Source organism: Populus nigra, chromosome 16 (genome assembly GCF_951802175.1).
Source record: "Populus nigra chromosome 16, ddPopNigr1.1, whole genome shotgun sequence".
Classification (NCBI taxonomy): domain Eukaryota; kingdom Viridiplantae; phylum Streptophyta; class Magnoliopsida; order Malpighiales; family Salicaceae; genus Populus; species Populus nigra.
This window is the reverse complement of record NC_084867.1, coordinates 9,653,650-9,672,613: the sequence shown is the minus strand read 5'-3', so window position 1 is coordinate 9,672,613 and position 18,964 is coordinate 9,653,650. Positions and strand designations below refer to the sequence as shown.

Here is an 18,964-nt window from a genome sequence, read left to right as displayed (position 1 = left end):
GAAAACATTATAAGGAGACCTGACTCCTTGCTCTAATGCTCTATGATTCTAAGCTCTCTTCTTTTTAGTCATAGCAGTAACGATAGCATTTTATGGATGCTAGAAAAAGAGAAACTTGATTCAGTTGGCACCATAAGGACAACAGCTACGGCAATATGAAAGCAATACACAAGTGAAAATAGAATTTACCTAGATGTTTGGCTTTAGATTCAATCTGGTTAAAATGAATGTGTAACAGTTCTCAGGTAGTTGGCTAATAGAGCTTTGTTATTGCATTGTCTAACCTTCACATATCAGTGAGATGAATCCTTTTCTGTTTTGTTATATTCCATTTTAGTTTATATATTTCATGTCTAGTAGAATTTTACACGCGCGCGCACACACACACACACTATATATATATTTTTAAAGATATGAAAGTACATTTTTATGTTTTTATTTATTGTCTTACTGTAGCGTCATGTTATTGGTATTCTTATCTCGAATTACATAAGTCAATAGGTTAGGAAACAGTAAAATTAGTATTAGTTTGATGTGACTTGGGTGTGAATGTTTTGACAAGTTACTGTGTTTATGCTATTACTTGTGAAGTTTGGAATGCTACTCATTATCCACTGCAGTGTATTTTGCATGGTTGCACCTGATTTTTTTTATTTACATGCAGGCGCAGGAACATATACTAACAGAGTGTAATGAGTTGATTAAATCAGTTCAAGTCTTCTTGAATGCCCTAAATGAACTTCGGTTATGTCATGTCATGGAAAAATCTTCTTTACGACAATCAAAGCGAGAAAGTACTAAGGCAAGTGCATAAAGGATCACATCTATATGATGCATTTTAAATATGAAATTTGATTTCTTCAGTTTCACATGCTCTCTTTTCTCTCTCCTTCTCTTTTGGTTCACAATTATTTCTGCACCATTTTGCACAAAGCGAGATATTTCCTTTACTATTGCTACAGCAGATTACTGTACTCCTGGTATCTCCTCTGGTTTTTCCAAATTGAATGGGGATCAGTAATTGTTAAGATTGGTGAAAAGGGGAGAAAAAAGTAACTCTCTAACTATACATTTAGTGGGTCTTTTATTGAGAAGCGTTGGCATATTGGTAAGAAATTTGTTCTCTTTCCCTTGCATTGATCATCATGGTTTAAGTTTAAAGAAAAATAAAGTAAATGGTCTTTATTTTTAATTTACATGCCTTATTTAGATTGTAAGGTGGATACAGCTGATGTCATATGGTGAGGATAAGGCTGTGCAGAATAATTAAGAGATAAAAAAATTGAAGCATTGATTGCTAAGCGTGCAGCAACTGTTATCATTTGCTTATTCTACCTAGCCATTAGTTAGGGGCAGGGAAATCTTAATATTTTTGGATATGCACCTATATTGAGGACCCGATCCCATATAGCATTGCCTAAAAAGCTGTCAGTAGAATATAGGATTTCCTTCTACCTAAAAGAATTTACATCTTATGAAGAGTGATGACCTATGGCTGTAATTACCACTATGTGCTGAACTTGTTGAATTTTTTTTTTTTTTTTTTCCAATGGTTTTTGTAGAATGCTAAGCCTTCTAGCTATGACTCAATATCCCGTTCCACTGCTGTAAAGGCTAGAGATTCAGTAGCTGCATCAAGTTCAATGGTAATGACAACATCTTCCTGGGACAAGGTATGGTTTTTTTTTCAGACATGCTCATAAGCTAACTGCTGCAATTTTATGTCACATATGTTCTTTTGAAGCATTTGTTAAGAATCTTGTTTTACCGTATGAGGGAACCTGTGCATCCAGGCACAAATATGCCATGTTCGTAAGCACAGGTATTGTCCAAATTTTGTATATAAAGGGCCACAAAATGTTTCCTAATTTGATTACTTTCAAGCTTGTGGAAAATTTGATCCTTTTGCTTGAGTTCCAGAGCTGATCCTGTAAGGCTAAAACTTGTTGGAAATGAGGACTTGGAGATAAAATATGTAAATAACTCTTTTTAACCTTTCATTAGATTACCTTTGCAGGAATAGTGATAAATATCCGTGTGTGCAGACAAGGATATTATATGTATAAGTAATGATAGCATGAAGTTAATACAAATCAATTTCACTGATGAGGAAGTAGAGAAAGTACTGGCCAAAGATTTTTTAATGAAGTGGAATTTTAAATGGTTATTTTAAATATGCATGTGTGTGCATGTGAGTGTGTCCCAGCTAGGGGTATCAAAGAGAAATTGATGGTCCAACAATAATGTTTTTTTGTGGTAAATGATTTCCACTCAGTTTATGTGTGTGAATGAAAATGATTTAATGGTTGGACTGCAGCTAGGGTTGTCAGAGAAATGTGAGGGTCCAAAAGTAATGTTTTTGTGGTGAAAGGTTTCCCCTCTGTGGGATTAGTTGATGCAAAATTATTCACTGGTAGGAGACGAAAGATTGGAAATAGGAGATTTGTTATGTGCAGTGCAGTTCTGTTTATACAAAATTAATAGTCTGTTTGAGGTTGAGAAAATTGTGTGGTGGTCAAAGCTACATTTCATGATTTACCTGTATTCATTTTATTCATCTTGATATTTGCATTCTGTAGTTCTAACATCTAACATGTTAACTTTGAATTATAATCTCTCTTTCTTTCTCCCCTACAGACAACACACCCACGTGTTTGAAAGAAATTTTGATGCTCTATTTTATACCTTATTAGTGCATTGGTGGTGCCTCATCTTTATTGTTAGTAAATTGTCAATACCCCAAGGGATTAAAAAGGATGGAAATTGATTTCCATGTGGAAAAAAGATATCAACTGCTGACTCTAAATAGTTGGGTTTCAGGCTTTCTTAAATTTAGCATCAGATATATCTTACTTTCTTGCTGGCTTTATTTTTTCCCTTTTAATTGACTATCCCCATATTTGGCAGGTTTATTGGCTGACAATTGATTATCTTGCTGTTGCCAAATCAGCAGTTGTGAGTGACAAAATCTGACTGTTTGTTATGTATTTTATTGAGTTTTCAAGCCCAGATCAAATTCCTTATTTACTTATTTAGTTGAGAATGCATTCTTTAGCATGTACATGACAATTTATTTACCTTTTCTTTTTTCACATGGATGCATCTCCATTATAGATTTGTGGCTCATACTTCACCGCTATGATGTATGTGGAGCATTGGTGTGAAGAGCATTTCAATGGCCTTATGCTAGGGAGCCCAGATTTCTCCCATCTTGAGGTGGTAAGTTTTGTGGGTTTTTGTGTTGTATCAATTAACAATGTTCCTCAGACCAGTAAGATGATTTTATCATTTCTTAGTCAATTGTGGTATCATTTGTAGGGCATCATAGATAACTGTGAACAAGAAAGCGTTAAGTTTGTTTTTCCAACACTGAATTCTCTGTTTTCATGAGGAAAATAATTATTCTAACCATATTTTTCTTCCTTTTGCTCCCCCTTCTTTCAGTTGCCGCATCACATTGAAATACTTATGTCAGCAGTCACTCATATTAATGAACCTGACAGCTTATATGGGATCATCCAATCACACAAGGTCTGTGATTTTTTGTAGGTACTTGATAGTTATTGTGCTCACTACATGCATCTTTTTCCCCATTGAATAGTCTGTGTGACTAATTGTACTGTAGACATCACGCTCTAAGAGTTAATCAAATTCTCTAACTTGAAGGCTTTATTGTTACAATATCTGAATGCAGCCTCTCTCCCCCGCCCAAAATGTAAAAATGGAGTGCAATTCTGTTTCACTTTTTCACATGATAGCTGCTACGAGCTTGTACTTATGTTTGTTTTTCCTCTACCTTTATGCTCTTTGATTTAATAACCTTTTATTTGACTTCTATATATTAGTGAAATGTTTTGGTACTCTTATGGCAAGTATATGCATTTTTAAATAGATAAGCTAACAACTGGGTTTTTATAGATCAAATGTTAACTCTTTTGGCTTGTTTCTAATTGTTAATGCTGAATGGTAACATTAAATTGGACTGGTAGTGGTGGTCATAAAAGAAACTAAGGACGACAGTCCACTGCATGCATCCCTCTTTAGATCTGTGAGAGTGATTTCATGTTTAGCTTTAGTTTTTTGCTATTAGTTTTGTTATATGCACAGGGTATTTAAAATTGTAGCCTCACAATTTTTCTTGTGTTTTTTGGATTTTATACGGAAGTTAACCTCTCAAGCTGTTATCTTTGAGCATGAGGGGAACTGGAGTAAGGCGCTTGAATATTATGACTTGCAAATACGTTCAAACCCCCTGCTACAAATGGATGGTGGATCGAGTACATTGTCAGCAGGGCATACTCAACTAGGAACTCATCTATCACTTTCTGCATCTGAAGAAGAGATGAGGCAGAGAAAACCTTACAAAGGTCTGATTAGATCTCTGCAGCAGATTGGTTGCACACATGTGCTGGATTTATATTGCCAGGGATTGACATATAGAAAGGACCAGTTTCATTATGATTTGGAGTTCAATGAATTGCAGGTGTCCTATCTGTTCATCTGAACTGTGTTGTTTTCATTGACAGTGCAACTCTTTGTCTTGTGTCTGATTAGATATCCTTATTGTTTCCAAAATCTTTTGGCCATCTGTTTGCAGTATGAGGCTGCTTGGCGCGCCGGAAACTGGGATTTATCCTTACATTTTGTGGGAGCTAATTCTCCTTCACGCCCAGATGTTAAATCTGATCATTTCAATGAAAAATTGCATGGGTAAGTTGCTAGGAAACAGTATTTTTTTTGGTTGTTTGTATACTGTAACTCTTATCAACCCTCTTACTATTTCACTCTGGATGTCTGATATATATGGATGATAGGGACTGCTTTGAGTAACTTGTCTTTATAAGAAATCTTATCATCTAAATTCTTATTATAAATGTGAGTAGTACATTAATTGATAGTACCCTAGGTTTTAATAGCAACACTTATTAGTAAAGAACTGAATTGTATACAAGAACATAGGACTGGAAATGGTTCTTATCATCAGGATTTTGAAAAGAAAACAATAGGCTTAATTTTTTAGTATTACAATCAAGAGTCTTGAGGTTTATTGAGTTGAGTATACCGTGGATGTGACAGCTGGACCTTCAACAGCATTTTATTTTGCACTATGATAATAACTGTATTGTTACTTTAGACTATGGATAGAGGGACAAGTAGAATTTTAATGTGGTGATGGTACTTTGAGAAGCCAATGATTTGGTTTTCTTGGGCATAATAAGAGATGAGCATGGGTTTCTTTTAATATGTTCTCCATTTTGTTTTCACTGGATGGAATATTCAGTTGTTTGAGGGCATTTCAAGAGGGAGATTTTGATGAATTTCACAGAAAACTAAGAGGCTCAAAGCAGGTAATTTTTTATCAGATTCATTCTACTGGCAGATTCCTGCATGTAATAACAATAACAATAGTAATGTGATTAGTTTTTTATTAACATCAGGAGCTTGTGCGCTCTGTCTCTTGTGCAAGTGAGGAGAGCACTGAATACATATACTCAACAGTAATTAAACTTCAGGTATCTATTGCTTGTCTATTCTAAAGCTCGATGATTGATGAAGTGTATGTGGGCTCTTTCTCGATGGAAATTTTTTTTCATTGCTGACTGATTATTATTTTTTATGAAAAATAGCTCAATCTTTCCCTATATTTTAACAGCTTCAATTATGTCCCTAAGTTATCACCATGTTTTCAATAAGGCGTTTGAAAACATGTCATTCAAGTTAACAGAAATGTGCAAGTGAATTGCAGAAACTGCCAGATTTATTTTTAGGCTCGAACTACCATTCTTGAAACCTTGAAAACAAGTGATAAACACATGATTACTTTTTTTGTGTTTAGTAAACATGATTTAACCCAATTATATTCAGTATTAGCAATTTTTAAAGATAAATATCAATATTGAATTTTTTTATACATGAAATTAAGGATAGTTGTGTCAGAAAATGTATTAATGACTCATTCGTAAATCAGGTGCTAAATTCTATTAATTTGGATGACATGTTCTAATAGAAGAGCCTGTTGTGATAATTTAATGACATAATAGAAGAGCCTATTGTGATAATTTAATGACATAATACATGCAATTAAACATGTAGGGACATGTTGGAGACAAGCTCTCCAATACAAGGATAGATGGAACTATTTTCCCTTATTTTTTTAATGAATGAAAGTTTTTAGATTTTGTCCTCATAGGCAAGTACACTGTTACTACGATGGTTTTGCCAATTTTAACTTTTCTTTTTCTTTTTTTTGCATGGGGAAAAATCAATCCATGTGGTTATTAATCTAGAAGGCCTTCTTCTCTTCCTAAAAGGGAAAGAAAAAGTGAAGTTACAATCATTTACATATTGCCCATTTGTTAGAGAATAATATAAATCATATCCTGGGACCTCACCTAACAGCTTAAGCTATTGGGTTGAGATGGTTCTTTGACATGGTATCAGAGCCTTGATGACCAAGCGGTCACGAGTTCGAATCTCACCATCCCTATTTATTTGATAAAAATTAAGCACAAGGTAATGTGGGCCTGTGCAAGTTTCAAGCCCAAAGGGCTTTCACTTGAGGGGGTGTGTTAGAGAATAATATAAATCATATCCTGGGACCTCACCTAACAGCTTAAGCTATTGGGTTGAGATGGTTCTTTGACACCATTAACAAATTTAAATAATCATTTACATATTGTGAATTGATGATCATATGGCTAGAATACAGCATGAAGCTAGGATACTTTTATATTATAAATTTTCTGGCCTAGATATGAAAGTTCAAAACTATAAGCCAGCTTTATAGTTCTTTGTAAACCTTAAAACCCCTTGGAGTGAAAAACCAATATTGCAATCTCATGTGTTCTCAATTCTCAATTTTACATGAAGGAAACAGACATGTTGCCTTTGCCTTTTCTTTATTTTATAGATTTTTATTATCATGAATTGATACCTTTTACAGATTCTTTATCATCTTGGCATGGCATGGCACATCCGTTGGGAAACATCTCTATGTGAAAGGGCAGAATTCTATCCAGGGAAAAGACAAAGGTTTTCAGAACCTGTAATCCCTACCATGGAGCAGGTTTTCATCTAATTTTCTGATTTTAATGAGGGGTCTTTGTTCGTAGTACATTTCTTTCTGCTTATTTGTCACATATGTGAGGAAACCATAAAAGTAATTGAGGTTACCATTTCTGGTTGCTTGGCATGTTTTTGTCTGTCAATATAGTTGTCATGGTTGAATGTGGATTGGAACTCTATTTTGGAACGATCACAGCTGCATATGAATTTGTTGGAACCATTCATAGCATTCAGGCGAGTTCTGCTTCAAATCTTGAGATGTAACGAGTGTATAACGGAACATCTTTTGCAATCTGCATCCACTCTTCGTAAGGTACTATTGGCAGTTTTCAATACCATGATACCTTGTTGGCTCCCCAACTGATATATTGCTCCATGGTTGGCAGGGCTCTAGGTTTTCTCAATCCACTGCATTTCTGCATGAGTTTAAGCTCGCTAGTGCTGGAACTGGAGAGCAGTACTCAACTTTGTATTGGCTTGGCAGGGTAAAAAATATTTGCTGATCTGCATTTCTTTCTAAATTATTAACTGATGTGATACTATATACCATGGAGGCTTCTTTTTTTTTTTTTTAATATTATTGGCCCTGTATTTTCAATTGCTTCTCAAATAACGATTTTCTAATTCAACAATAATGGATTTTTTTTCAATCCAGAATTTTCAGTTACATGAATATTATGCTTTGCATTGATGATTTTGAATGCCTGATTGATCCTGTTGGAATTTATTTATACTTCTGTTTTGTAGAAAGCTCAAATGAAATGCTTGAAGTTGTTTATGAACCTTTTTGTTTCCTATCAATTGGTGCACTTTCATTAAATTTCATGCCTTCAGTCAACAAGCCTTTGAATCCCATGCCTATGTCTGTTTCCAGTTTACACAAGTTGTTCTGATAGATGGTTTACTTATCATTAAATTCCATACATTGATGTACCTCGCATTCAACAATTTTGCTTACATGTATTTCCAAGATGTTATACACAGAAAATCACTATAACTTTAGTATTATACTTCAAATAATGGCAGCTTGAAGAAGCAAAGCTATTGCGTGCCCAAGGTCAGCATGAGATGGCTATCAGCCTTGCAAAATACATATCCCAAAATTGTCACTCAAATCAAGAAGGTTCGGATGTATATCGCTTGGTTGGAAAGTGGCTGGCAGAAACTAGATCTAGCAAGTTATAACTCTTTATCCTTAACTTGGCAGAATTTTTTATTATCGTCATCTTTATGTAGCGAAAATGCCAATTTTTCTCTCATGCAACATCTGATTTCGTATGCAGCTCAAGAACTATTTTAGAGAAGTATCTAAAACCTGCAGTTTCAGTTGCTGAAGCTCACAAGACTACTAACAAGAAGTCCATAGAAAGACAAAGCCAAGCTCATTTTCATCTTGCACACTATGCAGATGCTCTGTTTAAGTCATGCGAGGAAAGACTAACCTCTAGTGAATGGCAAGCAGCAATGCGTTTAAGGAAACACAAGGTACCAAATTGAGGGGGGGGGGGGGTGTCACAACCTCAGCAATTTTATACGAATCTTATTTTGCAGGCAGCTGAGTTGGAAGCACTCGTTAAGCGGCTAAGAAGTTCAACAAAGGTTTCTATTAAAACCTAATACAAGTTTTTTTTCTTTGCTGCTGATGGTGCACTGTGGGACTCAGTGCCTTTTAAGTTTTTTTAGCCTAGTATTGAAGCTCTGATTTATGGTATTTTAGGGGGAGAAGAATGACTATTCTGTAAAAATACTTGAGTTGCAAAGGCAACTTGCAATGGACAAGGAAGAGGCTGAAAAATTGAAGGTACTATCGCCCACTCACACTCCATTTTAGGAACTGAAGCATAACATGAGACTATCTTGTTATGTAATGTGAGGAGACTACATGTTATGATCCTGAAGAGCTCTGATTTTCCAATCCATATGAACCATTATATTTGCTATTAGCCATTGAAATCTGAGTCGTTAGATATGCTGTTGAATGACTTATCTGAGTCAGATTTCATGTATTGTGAAGAGACTACATGTTGGGACACAAGAGCTTCTATTTAGTGTTCCTGTAAACCATTTTGTACTTGTTATTAAACATTGAAATATAAGAACCGGTAGATATACCGTGGAATGATTTGTCAGAGTCAGAACATGCATGGAGTTTAGCGAGGTACTTTGGTAATTAGTGTTTTACTTTGTTGAATCAATCATTTCACTTCTGATTGTCATTGGCATGGCTGAAGCGTAATGTCTATTATGCATAACAAAACCAACTTAAATTGTTTATGGAGAATTTTCTACAGCAAGAAAAGTCAATACATAAAATTTTTGTTAACTGATGTGGTCGGTGATGAATGGTGTTGTATAATTTATTATAAAATCATTGCATTGAATGTTATTGTGTGTGTTAGATTTTTTGGACTATTTTTCTTTTTGTGTAGCCTTACTATTTGTTTAATTGCTTACTTCAACTCCTCAGGATGACAGGGACAATTTTCTCAGCCTAGCTCTGGAAGGATACAAGCGTTGCTTGGTGATAGGTGACAAATATGATGTGAGAGTGGTATGTACTTTTTATTTCAGTCCTCTGTTCTTTAGAGGAAAAATAACTGGATTGAGAGTGAACTGGAATCATTATTGAATCTTATTTTTGCACAAATTATAGAAATGCTTTCATTGGGTTGTACAATAAAGTACATAATATCTTGTATTTCATTCTGCAATGTGTTATATATCAGCAAGATATTTTTAACATAGTAAATAATGGATATTATGCTGATTTGATTTGTGGAATCCAGTATCTTGTGATCATCAAACGTGTATTATGCTTTCAGGTGTTTCGACTTGTTTCCCTGTGGTTCAGTCTTTCTTTGAGACAAAATGTTATAAATAACATGCTTGACACAATTGATGAGGTAACAATTGATGGGGGCACTAAATTTTACTTGCTATCTTAGAATTAAATAAAATATTTTCATAATATGTGCCAAATAAAACATTTGCGACTTTTAAATCTTCTATTTTTTATTTCTTCCAGTATTTGATACTCTTGATTTTGTTTTGTTCCTCCAACTTTGTTTGCAGGCTCAATCCTATAAATTTGTACCATTAGTTTATCAAATTGCTTCAAGAATGGGAAGCTCGAAGGACAGTTTGGGACCTCATAATTTTCAGGTCTTGGCTGTCTTGCATGTTTATTTCTTTCTCTCGTATATCTTGCTAAAGTGTGATTTTGTTTTAACATCTGTGTTGGAATTATACAGTTTGCTTTGGCTTCTCTTGTGAAGAAAATGGCTATAGACCATCCATACCATACCATTTTTCAGGTATCTAAGATCCATTTTTCAGCTGAACATGTGATGAAAGTTCTTTTGCAATACCTCTTCTGATGCACTGACATATGCAAGACTGGTTGTCTGCGAATGTCCTTGGTTGAAGTTCATTCTACATATCATACTTTTCTCTCTCTTTTGGTGCTAGCTTCTAGCTTTGGCAAATGGTGACCGTATCAAGGACAAACAGCGTAGTAGAAACTCATTTGTGGTGGATGTGGATAAAATAACTGCAGCAAAAAGGCTTCTAGAAGAATTGGCCTCATATCATGGGCCCATTATTAGACAAGTATTTTCCAACATTGATCTTCAATTCTTCATTTCATAATCTTTATAATGTTCTTTGTGCTGTTAAGTTTTTCATGGATTTTTTTTTTTTGCTTTTGTTACTAATGTAGATGAAACAAATGGTTGAGATCTATATCAAATTAGCCGAGCTGGAAACAAAGAAAGAGGTTTGTGAACCAGTTTCTTCCGTCTAAACTTTTACCTTTCTTAAGATGTGTAAGATCCTACAAGGTTTAATTGCGCACTTGAAGAGGGGATGGGTGACTGGTAACAGTTTTAACAATCCACAACCTTTTTTACTTGTTTATGTTTCTTGCAGGATACCAACAAAAGGGTTTCACTTCCAAGGGAAATCCGCAGTGTTCGTCAGCTGGAACTTGTAAGTTCACCATCGTAGCATAGTCATCTGATTTACTTTCTTATTTTAAAAGTTTTGAACTTGTTCTGAAAACATAATATATCCTTAGAAAAACAGGCACGTCTCTTGTATCTTGTTCACTCATGGATGTTAATTATTCACTTCCTCTTATATGGTTCCTTGAAGCTTTTGCTCTTTGTTGGATCTGCAGGTACCTGTTGTGACTGCTACCTTCCCAGTTGACCGTGATTGTCATTATCATGAAGGTTCCTTCCCACACTTCAAGGGATTAGCTGATTCGGTTAGGTATGTCAGCCAGATGAAAGTTGTAGTACATTTTTATTTTTCACTTATTTCCACAATTGGCCATGCTTGAATTAATCAAGAAAAAGGTGACGCTTGATGCTTCATTCTAATGGAATTTAGTTCAATATACAGGATAATGAATGGTATAAATGCCCCAAAAGTGGTTGAATGCCTTGGTTCTGATGGTCAAAAGTACCGGCAGCTGGCTAAATCTGGAAATGATGACCTAAGACAAGATGCTGTAAGAATCACATGTGGTTTCTTCTTTACTTCCCTGTTATTAGTTTCAGGAAAGCATTTAAAATTTCCAGTCTTTCTTTTTTGAAGCAAATGGGTCATAAACGTATGAACTTCTAATTCCTGCTAAGTTTATTGATGAGAATGCCTGTTGTGCATTTATTGACAGTTTTCTCCTATGCCTGGTCAAATTCCTTTTGTGCTAGATATTGATAAATTAACACGGGCAGTTGTAGACATATTAACAAAACTTTAAAACGTGTGGGGAACTCACTTTGAATCCACTCTCAAAACATTATGGACTCACTGTTCATATTTTTTTTTCCTTTTTTTTTTATTTATTTCACCCTTGTAAGACCAAATTGTAGGCTAATTTAGGTTAATTTGTTAGGAAATGGTAAGATTAAAAGATAGGGGACCAAAGTGGAAAAAGGAGAGGAAATGGATGACTTTTTTTAACTTTGAAAACAATGTTTATCGTAATCCTCATATTTTTCAAATTATAAATATTCTCTCCAATTTTCGAAATTTCAAAAAAAAGTCAATTTTAGTCCAAAATCATTTTTTTTTTAATTTTTAAGTCCATGGTTTGAGAGAGGAGAGAGAGTCACTAGATTTCAGTAATAGAGAGAAAATTAGCGTTGACACTGATTTCTGCTATTAAAATGGTCGATCTTGGTGTCAACAGATTTCATTTGGTGAGGGGAGTTCTATTTAGATATTTTTTTCACTTTTAAATTGCCTAAAAAACTAGATCCAAGCTCAGTAAAATTTTTTGTTTTAGGTTTGTGTGTTTTTTTGTTTTTGTTTTTCAAGGCCTTTGATGGATTTATTAAGGTGTGTTTTCTAGCTGTTTTGTGTCAAAAATTGATTGAAAAATGAGTTTATGGGTAAAAAAAAACCATCAACCTTGATTTTCTAATGAAAATCAGACGATGCATCATCTAACTTTATTTTATAAAAAAAAAGGTTGGGGTGGACGAGCTTGCGAGCCCTTTCTAAATTGGCCTGGCATGCTAGCCTAGCTTGCTAGGCGTAGCAGTGCTCGCCTCTTTTTATAATTTTGTTTTTTTTAATTGATGCCTTTTTTTTAATATGTATATTTTTTTAATATTTTTATTTTATATTTAAATTAATACCCTTTCTTTTTTCTTTTGTTTATTTAGTCGTTTTTTTAATTATTTTGTATGTTTTTAATTTTTGAAGAGATTATTATAATTTATTTATACTTTTTTTTTATTATATTTTATATAAATGAAGTTTATTTTTAAAAATAAAAAAATATTTATTTTTCAATAATATTTTTAATACGTGTAACCTTACATAACATTTTTTTTCCCTTTGATTTTATTCAATTAATTTCATGTTTGCATTTATTTCTATTATTATTTGATTAAATAAAAAATTGATTTTGATAAACAAAGTCTTTAAACACAACAAGATAAATGGTTTGTGCTGCAAGGTAAAATATCTTAATCTATTTCTGCCTCTTGATTTTTTCAATTTTGTCTTTAGTTTTCATTAATGGTTTTTGATTTATCTAATTAAATGCATGGATAAGCTATTTTATTTACATTTAGGATATTTTATGTCAAAAACTGTATATTTAATTTTTTTGCTTGAAAAAAAATAATCTGACCTGCGGCAAGTCACATGTTAAATAGCTAGTTGAACTCTAGACCTTGTTGGAAATATGGCCTCATACTGGCAGAATGAACATTTTCTTGTTACTAACAGAATGGTCATATTTCTATATGACCATACCTTCTACTGGTAAACAAATTATCATTATCATATAGAGTTATATACGAAAGTGGTTCCTTTGTGTCTTGAAATATTATATTTTCTTTTAATGTTGCACTAGTTCATATTCTATGTCTTTTATGATGTTGATAGATCTTGTAAATGCTTTGCAGGTTATGGAACAATTTTTTGGTCTGGTTAACACTTTTCTACAAAATAACAGGGATACATGGAAAAGACGATTAGGTGTGCGTACATACAAGGTACCTACTTTCAAAATATTGTTTAATTTTGATGGTCATTTTGACTTTTCTATCATTGAAAAGTGAATCTGTTATTAGGTTTGTATCGTGTATCTATTAGGTTTTAGTTTCTTTTGTCTTGGATTGAGTATGTTTGACTAGTGACCCCTTAGCATGTAACTATGTATGTATCAACTGTTTAATGAGTGATGCTTCTTTTGCTGCAGTATCATGTGCACATTGTTTTTCAAAATGATTTTACAATATGATTTATGCTTATTTTGCTGTACTATCCTGTGTTCATTTTTTCCCAAATGATATTATATCATTATGCAAATGATGTTTCCACCACTTTGACTTTATGCTTTTTATTTGACTTATTTAACAGCTGAAGTGTTTGCTGGTACTGTTTGTATAATGGGAACTAATTTGTAGGTTATTATTCCAGACTTGACCATGATCATTGTAATAGTTTTGCAAACAAAAATGGCCTCATACCCGACTCTCCATCTTTACCTCTACTTGTATCAAGATAGGGCCTTCTTCTTATCCTGTCTATCAAGTTCCATTTCATAATATTAAATAGTTTGCTGTCAATGTGGATCATAACGGTTTACCTTTCTTCATGGATGGAATCAGGTCTTTTTGAGGGTTTGTCTTGGGAGTCTAATTTATTGGTTTTTGGATAGAGTTTAAACTGCCTGAGTCAATTGATGGTTTTGTTTCTCTAATTTAGTGCAAAGATTTCATTGTTGTGGGTGTAGACATGTCAAATTGCTCCTTAATCTGGAATTCAATTTTGTTTAAAGACTGTTCTTGTTGCCAACACGTGCGTGTTCTTTGTGATGTCAGCAGTGAGTACAGTTTAGAGTTTTGTGGGTCTACAATGTTGTAGTGACGTATGTTTAGATGAATTAAGATCAGGTGGTTAATTTGGTGAGAATTTTACTAACCCAGAGAATGTCAACAATCTTTAATTACTCACCTCTAAGCATAGAACAAAAAAAAGTTATGATTTCTATCCAAATTCCGTGTCAATGCTGATTGTAACAAGTACATTGCTATTGATGGGATAGGTTGTTCCTTTCACACCAAGTGCTGGTGTTCTTGAATGGGTTAATGGCACTTTTCCCCTTGGAGAATATCTCATAGGAAGGTTAGTTAAATCACAATGGTGCAAGGTTATAACAGGACAGCTGGTTTGGTAAAATGCTTGAATGATATCATCTTCTCATCTCACTTTTCAGCACGAGAAATGGTGGTGCCCATGGTCGCTATGGAGTGGGAGACTGGTCATTTCTCAAATGCCGAGAGCACATGTCAAATGCAAGTACCATTTCTATTTTGATTTCTAAGTAATTTTACTGTTGCCTATGTCTCTTTTATGTCTGAGTTTGAGGTATGTTATAAACATTATAGATATCATTTATTCAACTGATTCAAATTCTCAAAGGTGGCTATAGGATGTACTGGGTAATATAGGGCTAAAGTGACAGCTATATATGGTCAATGTGTTCTCATGTACAAATACACTGACTCATTACACCATTGCTGCATACTTTACTAATTTGTTTTTATTTCCATATTTGATGGAGTAATTTATATACTGTTTACCAACATGGGAGGACTGTTGAATTAAATAAAAAAGTCTAGGGGGAATTATTCCTGAAGTCATGGACAAATCCTTTGACATAGAGGTCCTTGGTCAAATAAGAAAGGATTTATGTTACTTGTTTAGGAGTGTACCAGTTCAGATGTTTGGTTAAATCTATCCTAAAAGCAGATTAGGCTGTCTAGTGTCTGCTCTTCTTAGCTTTAATGCTTGAGCAAGATCCTGCTGTGGTAGTACAACTTGTCGGACTTGATCCCGTCTTGTGGCTCTTGACTGCATTTTCACTAATTGAGAACCATTATAGACTGGAAGATGCTTCTTTCTATATAATGGTTCAGAAGATCAGATTTAGTTTCTGTTTTGGAAATATGTTGCTGCTCCTTGAATTCCCAAAATCTTGATTTTGGGTGAAAATGTGGTTTGGTCGCTTGAAATGGGGATATCTCTCCGGTATTCCTGAAATGTAAAGATTTTATAATCAGTTGAACTGTATTATAATATTGGCTGTGTAATTAGTTCAGATTTTTTCTCTGGCATACCTTGTAAACCCACACTATTCTCCAAAACCAATCAGAATTTTTAGGGAAAGGAAAAGGCTGTGGTAAATTGCGCTTGTGGTATTGCTGAGCAAACACAAGATTTATAAATTCTAAACATGACAGATCAAACTATTTTACTTTTTTATTTTACTTTTCTTTTCCTTTTCTAGGTTTCTTTTTCCAATGAAAAATTAGAAATGTTTATTTGTTGTATTTGTTGAAAATGAAGAGAGTTTTTTTCACCAAAAAAAAAAGAAGAAATACGTCAAAATTACAATTATTTTTTATAAAAAATCAAAACCATAATTTATAATAGTGATCTTGATATTTTGTATTTTTTATAATCTAATTGTAGAATATTAATTTTATTTCATTTAAATAAAAAATTATTATGAATTACCTAAAAAAAAAATACTAGATTTATAGTAAAAATTAAATTTATGACACTAACTAAATATAAAAATATATAAAAAAAATTAATATATAAAATTGCTAAAAATGCTTCTATATATAAAGAAAAAATATGGGAAACTTCTAAAATGTGTTTTTGTAACTCATTATAAATTTAAAAAACTGAAAATATTGCATCTAATTTAATTTTCTTTTTCTGCCTCCAGTTTTCTAGAAAAGTGGAGCATTAATTTGTTTCTGAAGAACCCCCCAATGTTTTTTTTTTTTCATGATTCCAAGCCACCAAGTATCTTTCAGTTTCTTATGATAACTTCACAAAGCGTTTAGGGCTCTAATTTGAAATATAGGACTGAAAGTTAATTTATCATTCATTTATTTTTGCAAAGCATTCTTTTCCATCCACCTTTGAGAGAATTCGGAAGTCATTGTGACAATTTAACAGGAAAAGGACAAGTGCAAAGCATTCCGTGAAGTTTGTCAGAACTTCAGGTTTGTCCTTCTTTTGTCATAAAAGACACTCAATTACAAAAGATTGAAGCTCACATGATCAAAACCAGTTAGATACCTCATGCAGGCCTGTCATGCATCACTTTTTCTTGGAGAGGTTTTTGCAACCAGCTGACTGGTTTGAGAAGAGACTTGCATACACACGTAGTGTGGCTGCCAGTTCAATGGTCAGTATATTCTATTTTTTCTGTGACATTGATATAAGTTCTTATCTTTAATACAGCATACTTCTTATTTGTGCAATTCAGCATGCATCTTCCTCTCCCAGACTCTTTTTCTATTTATTTTCAGTGGAATCACTTGGAATTCTATAACATGAAATATACCATGGTGCCTGTTTCAAAGGGAAGAACAAATGAAATATTGATTTAATGCTTATTTCGTTAATTATTTTCAAGAATGGCCTTGCTAGGTCTTTTCAGAGAGGTGACTTAAATGTCAAAGATATTTTTATTGCAATAGATGCTAAATTTGATATGATTTTTAGGTGGGTTACATTGTTGGCCTAGGAGACAGACATTCCATGAATATCCTAATTGATCAAGCTACTGCAGAAGTTGTTCATATAGATCTTGGTGTTGCTTTTGAACAAGGCTTGATGCTGAAGACACCAGAGAGGGTTTGTTTGTTTCAATCCTGAGATTTTCTTCACTTTTCACCTTTAGTTTATTAATTTCTCTTTAATACGGCCTTGTTTTGTTTGTCTTCTTGGATAAAATTTCAGGTTCCATTCAGACTGACAAGAGACATTGTTGATGGTATGGGTGTTACTGGAGTGGAAGGGGTTTTTAGAAGATGTTGCGAGGAGACTCTCTCTGTTATGCGAACAAATAAAGAAGCATTGCTGACCATTATTGAAGTATGATTTCATTGACAAGTAACTTTCAGGACTGAAGTTTATTGTTTTATATCTACCTCATAATATTGTGGAAATTCCCTGCAGGTTTTTATCCATGACCCACTGTATAAATGGGCTTTATCCCCTCTCAAGGCTTTGCAGCGTCAAAAGGTATTTCTGAGTGTCAAATGCTTCTCCACCCGTAACCATATACTGTTTGGACTCGTGAGAGGAAAATATGCACTATTGTTATTTGGGTCAATTGAAGATCTGGCCTTTACAGAAATCTTCCTTTGGTTTTTAACCCTTAACTATAGCTATACAGAAACCCTTGCAGATATTCAATATGTAGGAGGGTCCTGGAAAGATTCACAGTGCTTGCATATTTTGCCAAATCTCTAGGGTGGTCTTTGTTAGTGTTGTAACAGTTGTTTTTAGGTTAAAATGAAAAGAAGAGACAGAAATGTTTTCATCAACGAGTTAACCTTATGATTTGTCAAAATGAATTCAGCATACTTAGTTCAAGCACTACCTCTACAATATAAGCATGTGATTTACACACCATCATAGTATGGAAGGCATATAGTTACTGCTTTGACCTGGTGGATAGACAACTGCTCTTTGACCTGGAATTCTGGTTGTCTTTGGCAACTGTTCCGTACATTATGATATCAGTATGCTTGTGTCAGTATGTATTACTAAGTTATGACATTTGAACGTGTCTTTTAATATTCAGTGTTAGTTTCATATTACGTGCATTGGGGGTTTGAATGTCTCTTGATAGTCATTCATTCATGTAGCTTCTGAGTCTTTCCTCGTTTGTTTCAAATTGGGCATAGTGAAAATGTTTGTAGTGTCTCTATGTTGTCCATATTCTTGCTCATGTTTATCTATTTATTATTTGTTTTCCCTGCTTTCCCTGCATAGTGAAAATACATGCAGTGTCTCCTTCTTGTCCATGTTTTTGCTCATGTTTATCTATTTATTATTTGTTTTCCCTGCTTTCCCTACTGTTATTGGTAGGAAACAGATGACGATTTGGAGACTAGCCTGGAAGACTCACAAGATCAACATGAAGGTAACAAGGATGCTGCTCGTGCACTGATGCGTGTAAGGCAAAAACTTGATGGATATGAAGAAGGTGAATTAAGAAGTGTACATGGACAGGTAATCTTCCAGCATCACTAGTACTACCACTTGAATGTTCACATTCTTCACATACAAAGAAATGCTAGGCATGAAGTTTCCTTTTTCCTCCCGAGGGATGAGTTTGGATTTGTTATCTGGTATATTTGAAACAAAAATTGGTATCAGCAAACAAGTTATGGAGATCTGTGTCTGTTAACCATCTAATTCTTGTGTTGTGCCTTCTAATTAAGTGGTTGCTTTATAATCATGATTTGTAGTGGCGATGGGATCAGGAATGACCTTGTGTTGTGATTTCATTTTTATTCATTGCTTTACAAGTATGGCACATAGTTATTTGCTGGGATTAGGA

General features: G+C 33.9%; 1 protein-coding gene across 2 annotated transcripts in view; it reads left to right on the top strand.

The window, feature by feature from the left end:
* LOC133675837 (serine/threonine-protein kinase ATM) overlaps positions 1–18,964 on the top strand; it is a 52,222-nt gene that overhangs the window by 32,131 nt on the left and 1,127 nt on the right. For both annotated transcript variants that reach the window (XM_062097351.1, XM_062097350.1), the window contains 34 exons: positions 665–802; positions 1,563–1,673; positions 2,908–2,955; positions 3,115–3,219; positions 3,445–3,531; positions 4,166–4,483; positions 4,598–4,710; positions 5,282–5,348; positions 5,439–5,513; positions 6,944–7,066; positions 7,214–7,378; positions 7,452–7,550; positions 8,092–8,243; positions 8,349–8,550; positions 8,617–8,664; positions 8,783–8,866; positions 9,533–9,616; positions 9,888–9,968; positions 10,138–10,227; positions 10,317–10,379; positions 10,534–10,674; positions 10,784–10,840; positions 10,993–11,052; positions 11,243–11,337; positions 11,470–11,578; positions 13,491–13,580; positions 14,636–14,715; positions 14,807–14,885; positions 16,564–16,610; positions 16,696–16,795; positions 17,116–17,247; positions 17,353–17,487; positions 17,572–17,637; positions 18,490–18,633. In XM_062097351.1, the coding sequence (XP_061953335.1) occupies positions 665–802; positions 1,563–1,673; positions 2,908–2,955; positions 3,115–3,219; positions 3,445–3,531; positions 4,166–4,483; positions 4,598–4,710; positions 5,282–5,348; positions 5,439–5,513; positions 6,944–7,066; positions 7,214–7,378; positions 7,452–7,550; positions 8,092–8,243; positions 8,349–8,550; positions 8,617–8,664; positions 8,783–8,866; positions 9,533–9,616; positions 9,888–9,968; positions 10,138–10,227; positions 10,317–10,379; positions 10,534–10,674; positions 10,784–10,840; positions 10,993–11,052; positions 11,243–11,337; positions 11,470–11,578; positions 13,491–13,580; positions 14,636–14,715; positions 14,807–14,885; positions 16,564–16,610; positions 16,696–16,795; positions 17,116–17,247; positions 17,353–17,487; positions 17,572–17,637; positions 18,490–18,633 (3,588 nt within the window). The remainder of the gene's footprint in view (positions 1–664; positions 803–1,562; positions 1,674–2,907; positions 2,956–3,114; positions 3,220–3,444; positions 3,532–4,165; positions 4,484–4,597; positions 4,711–5,281; positions 5,349–5,438; positions 5,514–6,943; positions 7,067–7,213; positions 7,379–7,451; positions 7,551–8,091; positions 8,244–8,348; positions 8,551–8,616; positions 8,665–8,782; positions 8,867–9,532; positions 9,617–9,887; positions 9,969–10,137; positions 10,228–10,316; positions 10,380–10,533; positions 10,675–10,783; positions 10,841–10,992; positions 11,053–11,242; positions 11,338–11,469; positions 11,579–13,490; positions 13,581–14,635; positions 14,716–14,806; positions 14,886–16,563; positions 16,611–16,695; positions 16,796–17,115; positions 17,248–17,352; positions 17,488–17,571; positions 17,638–18,489; positions 18,634–18,964) is intronic.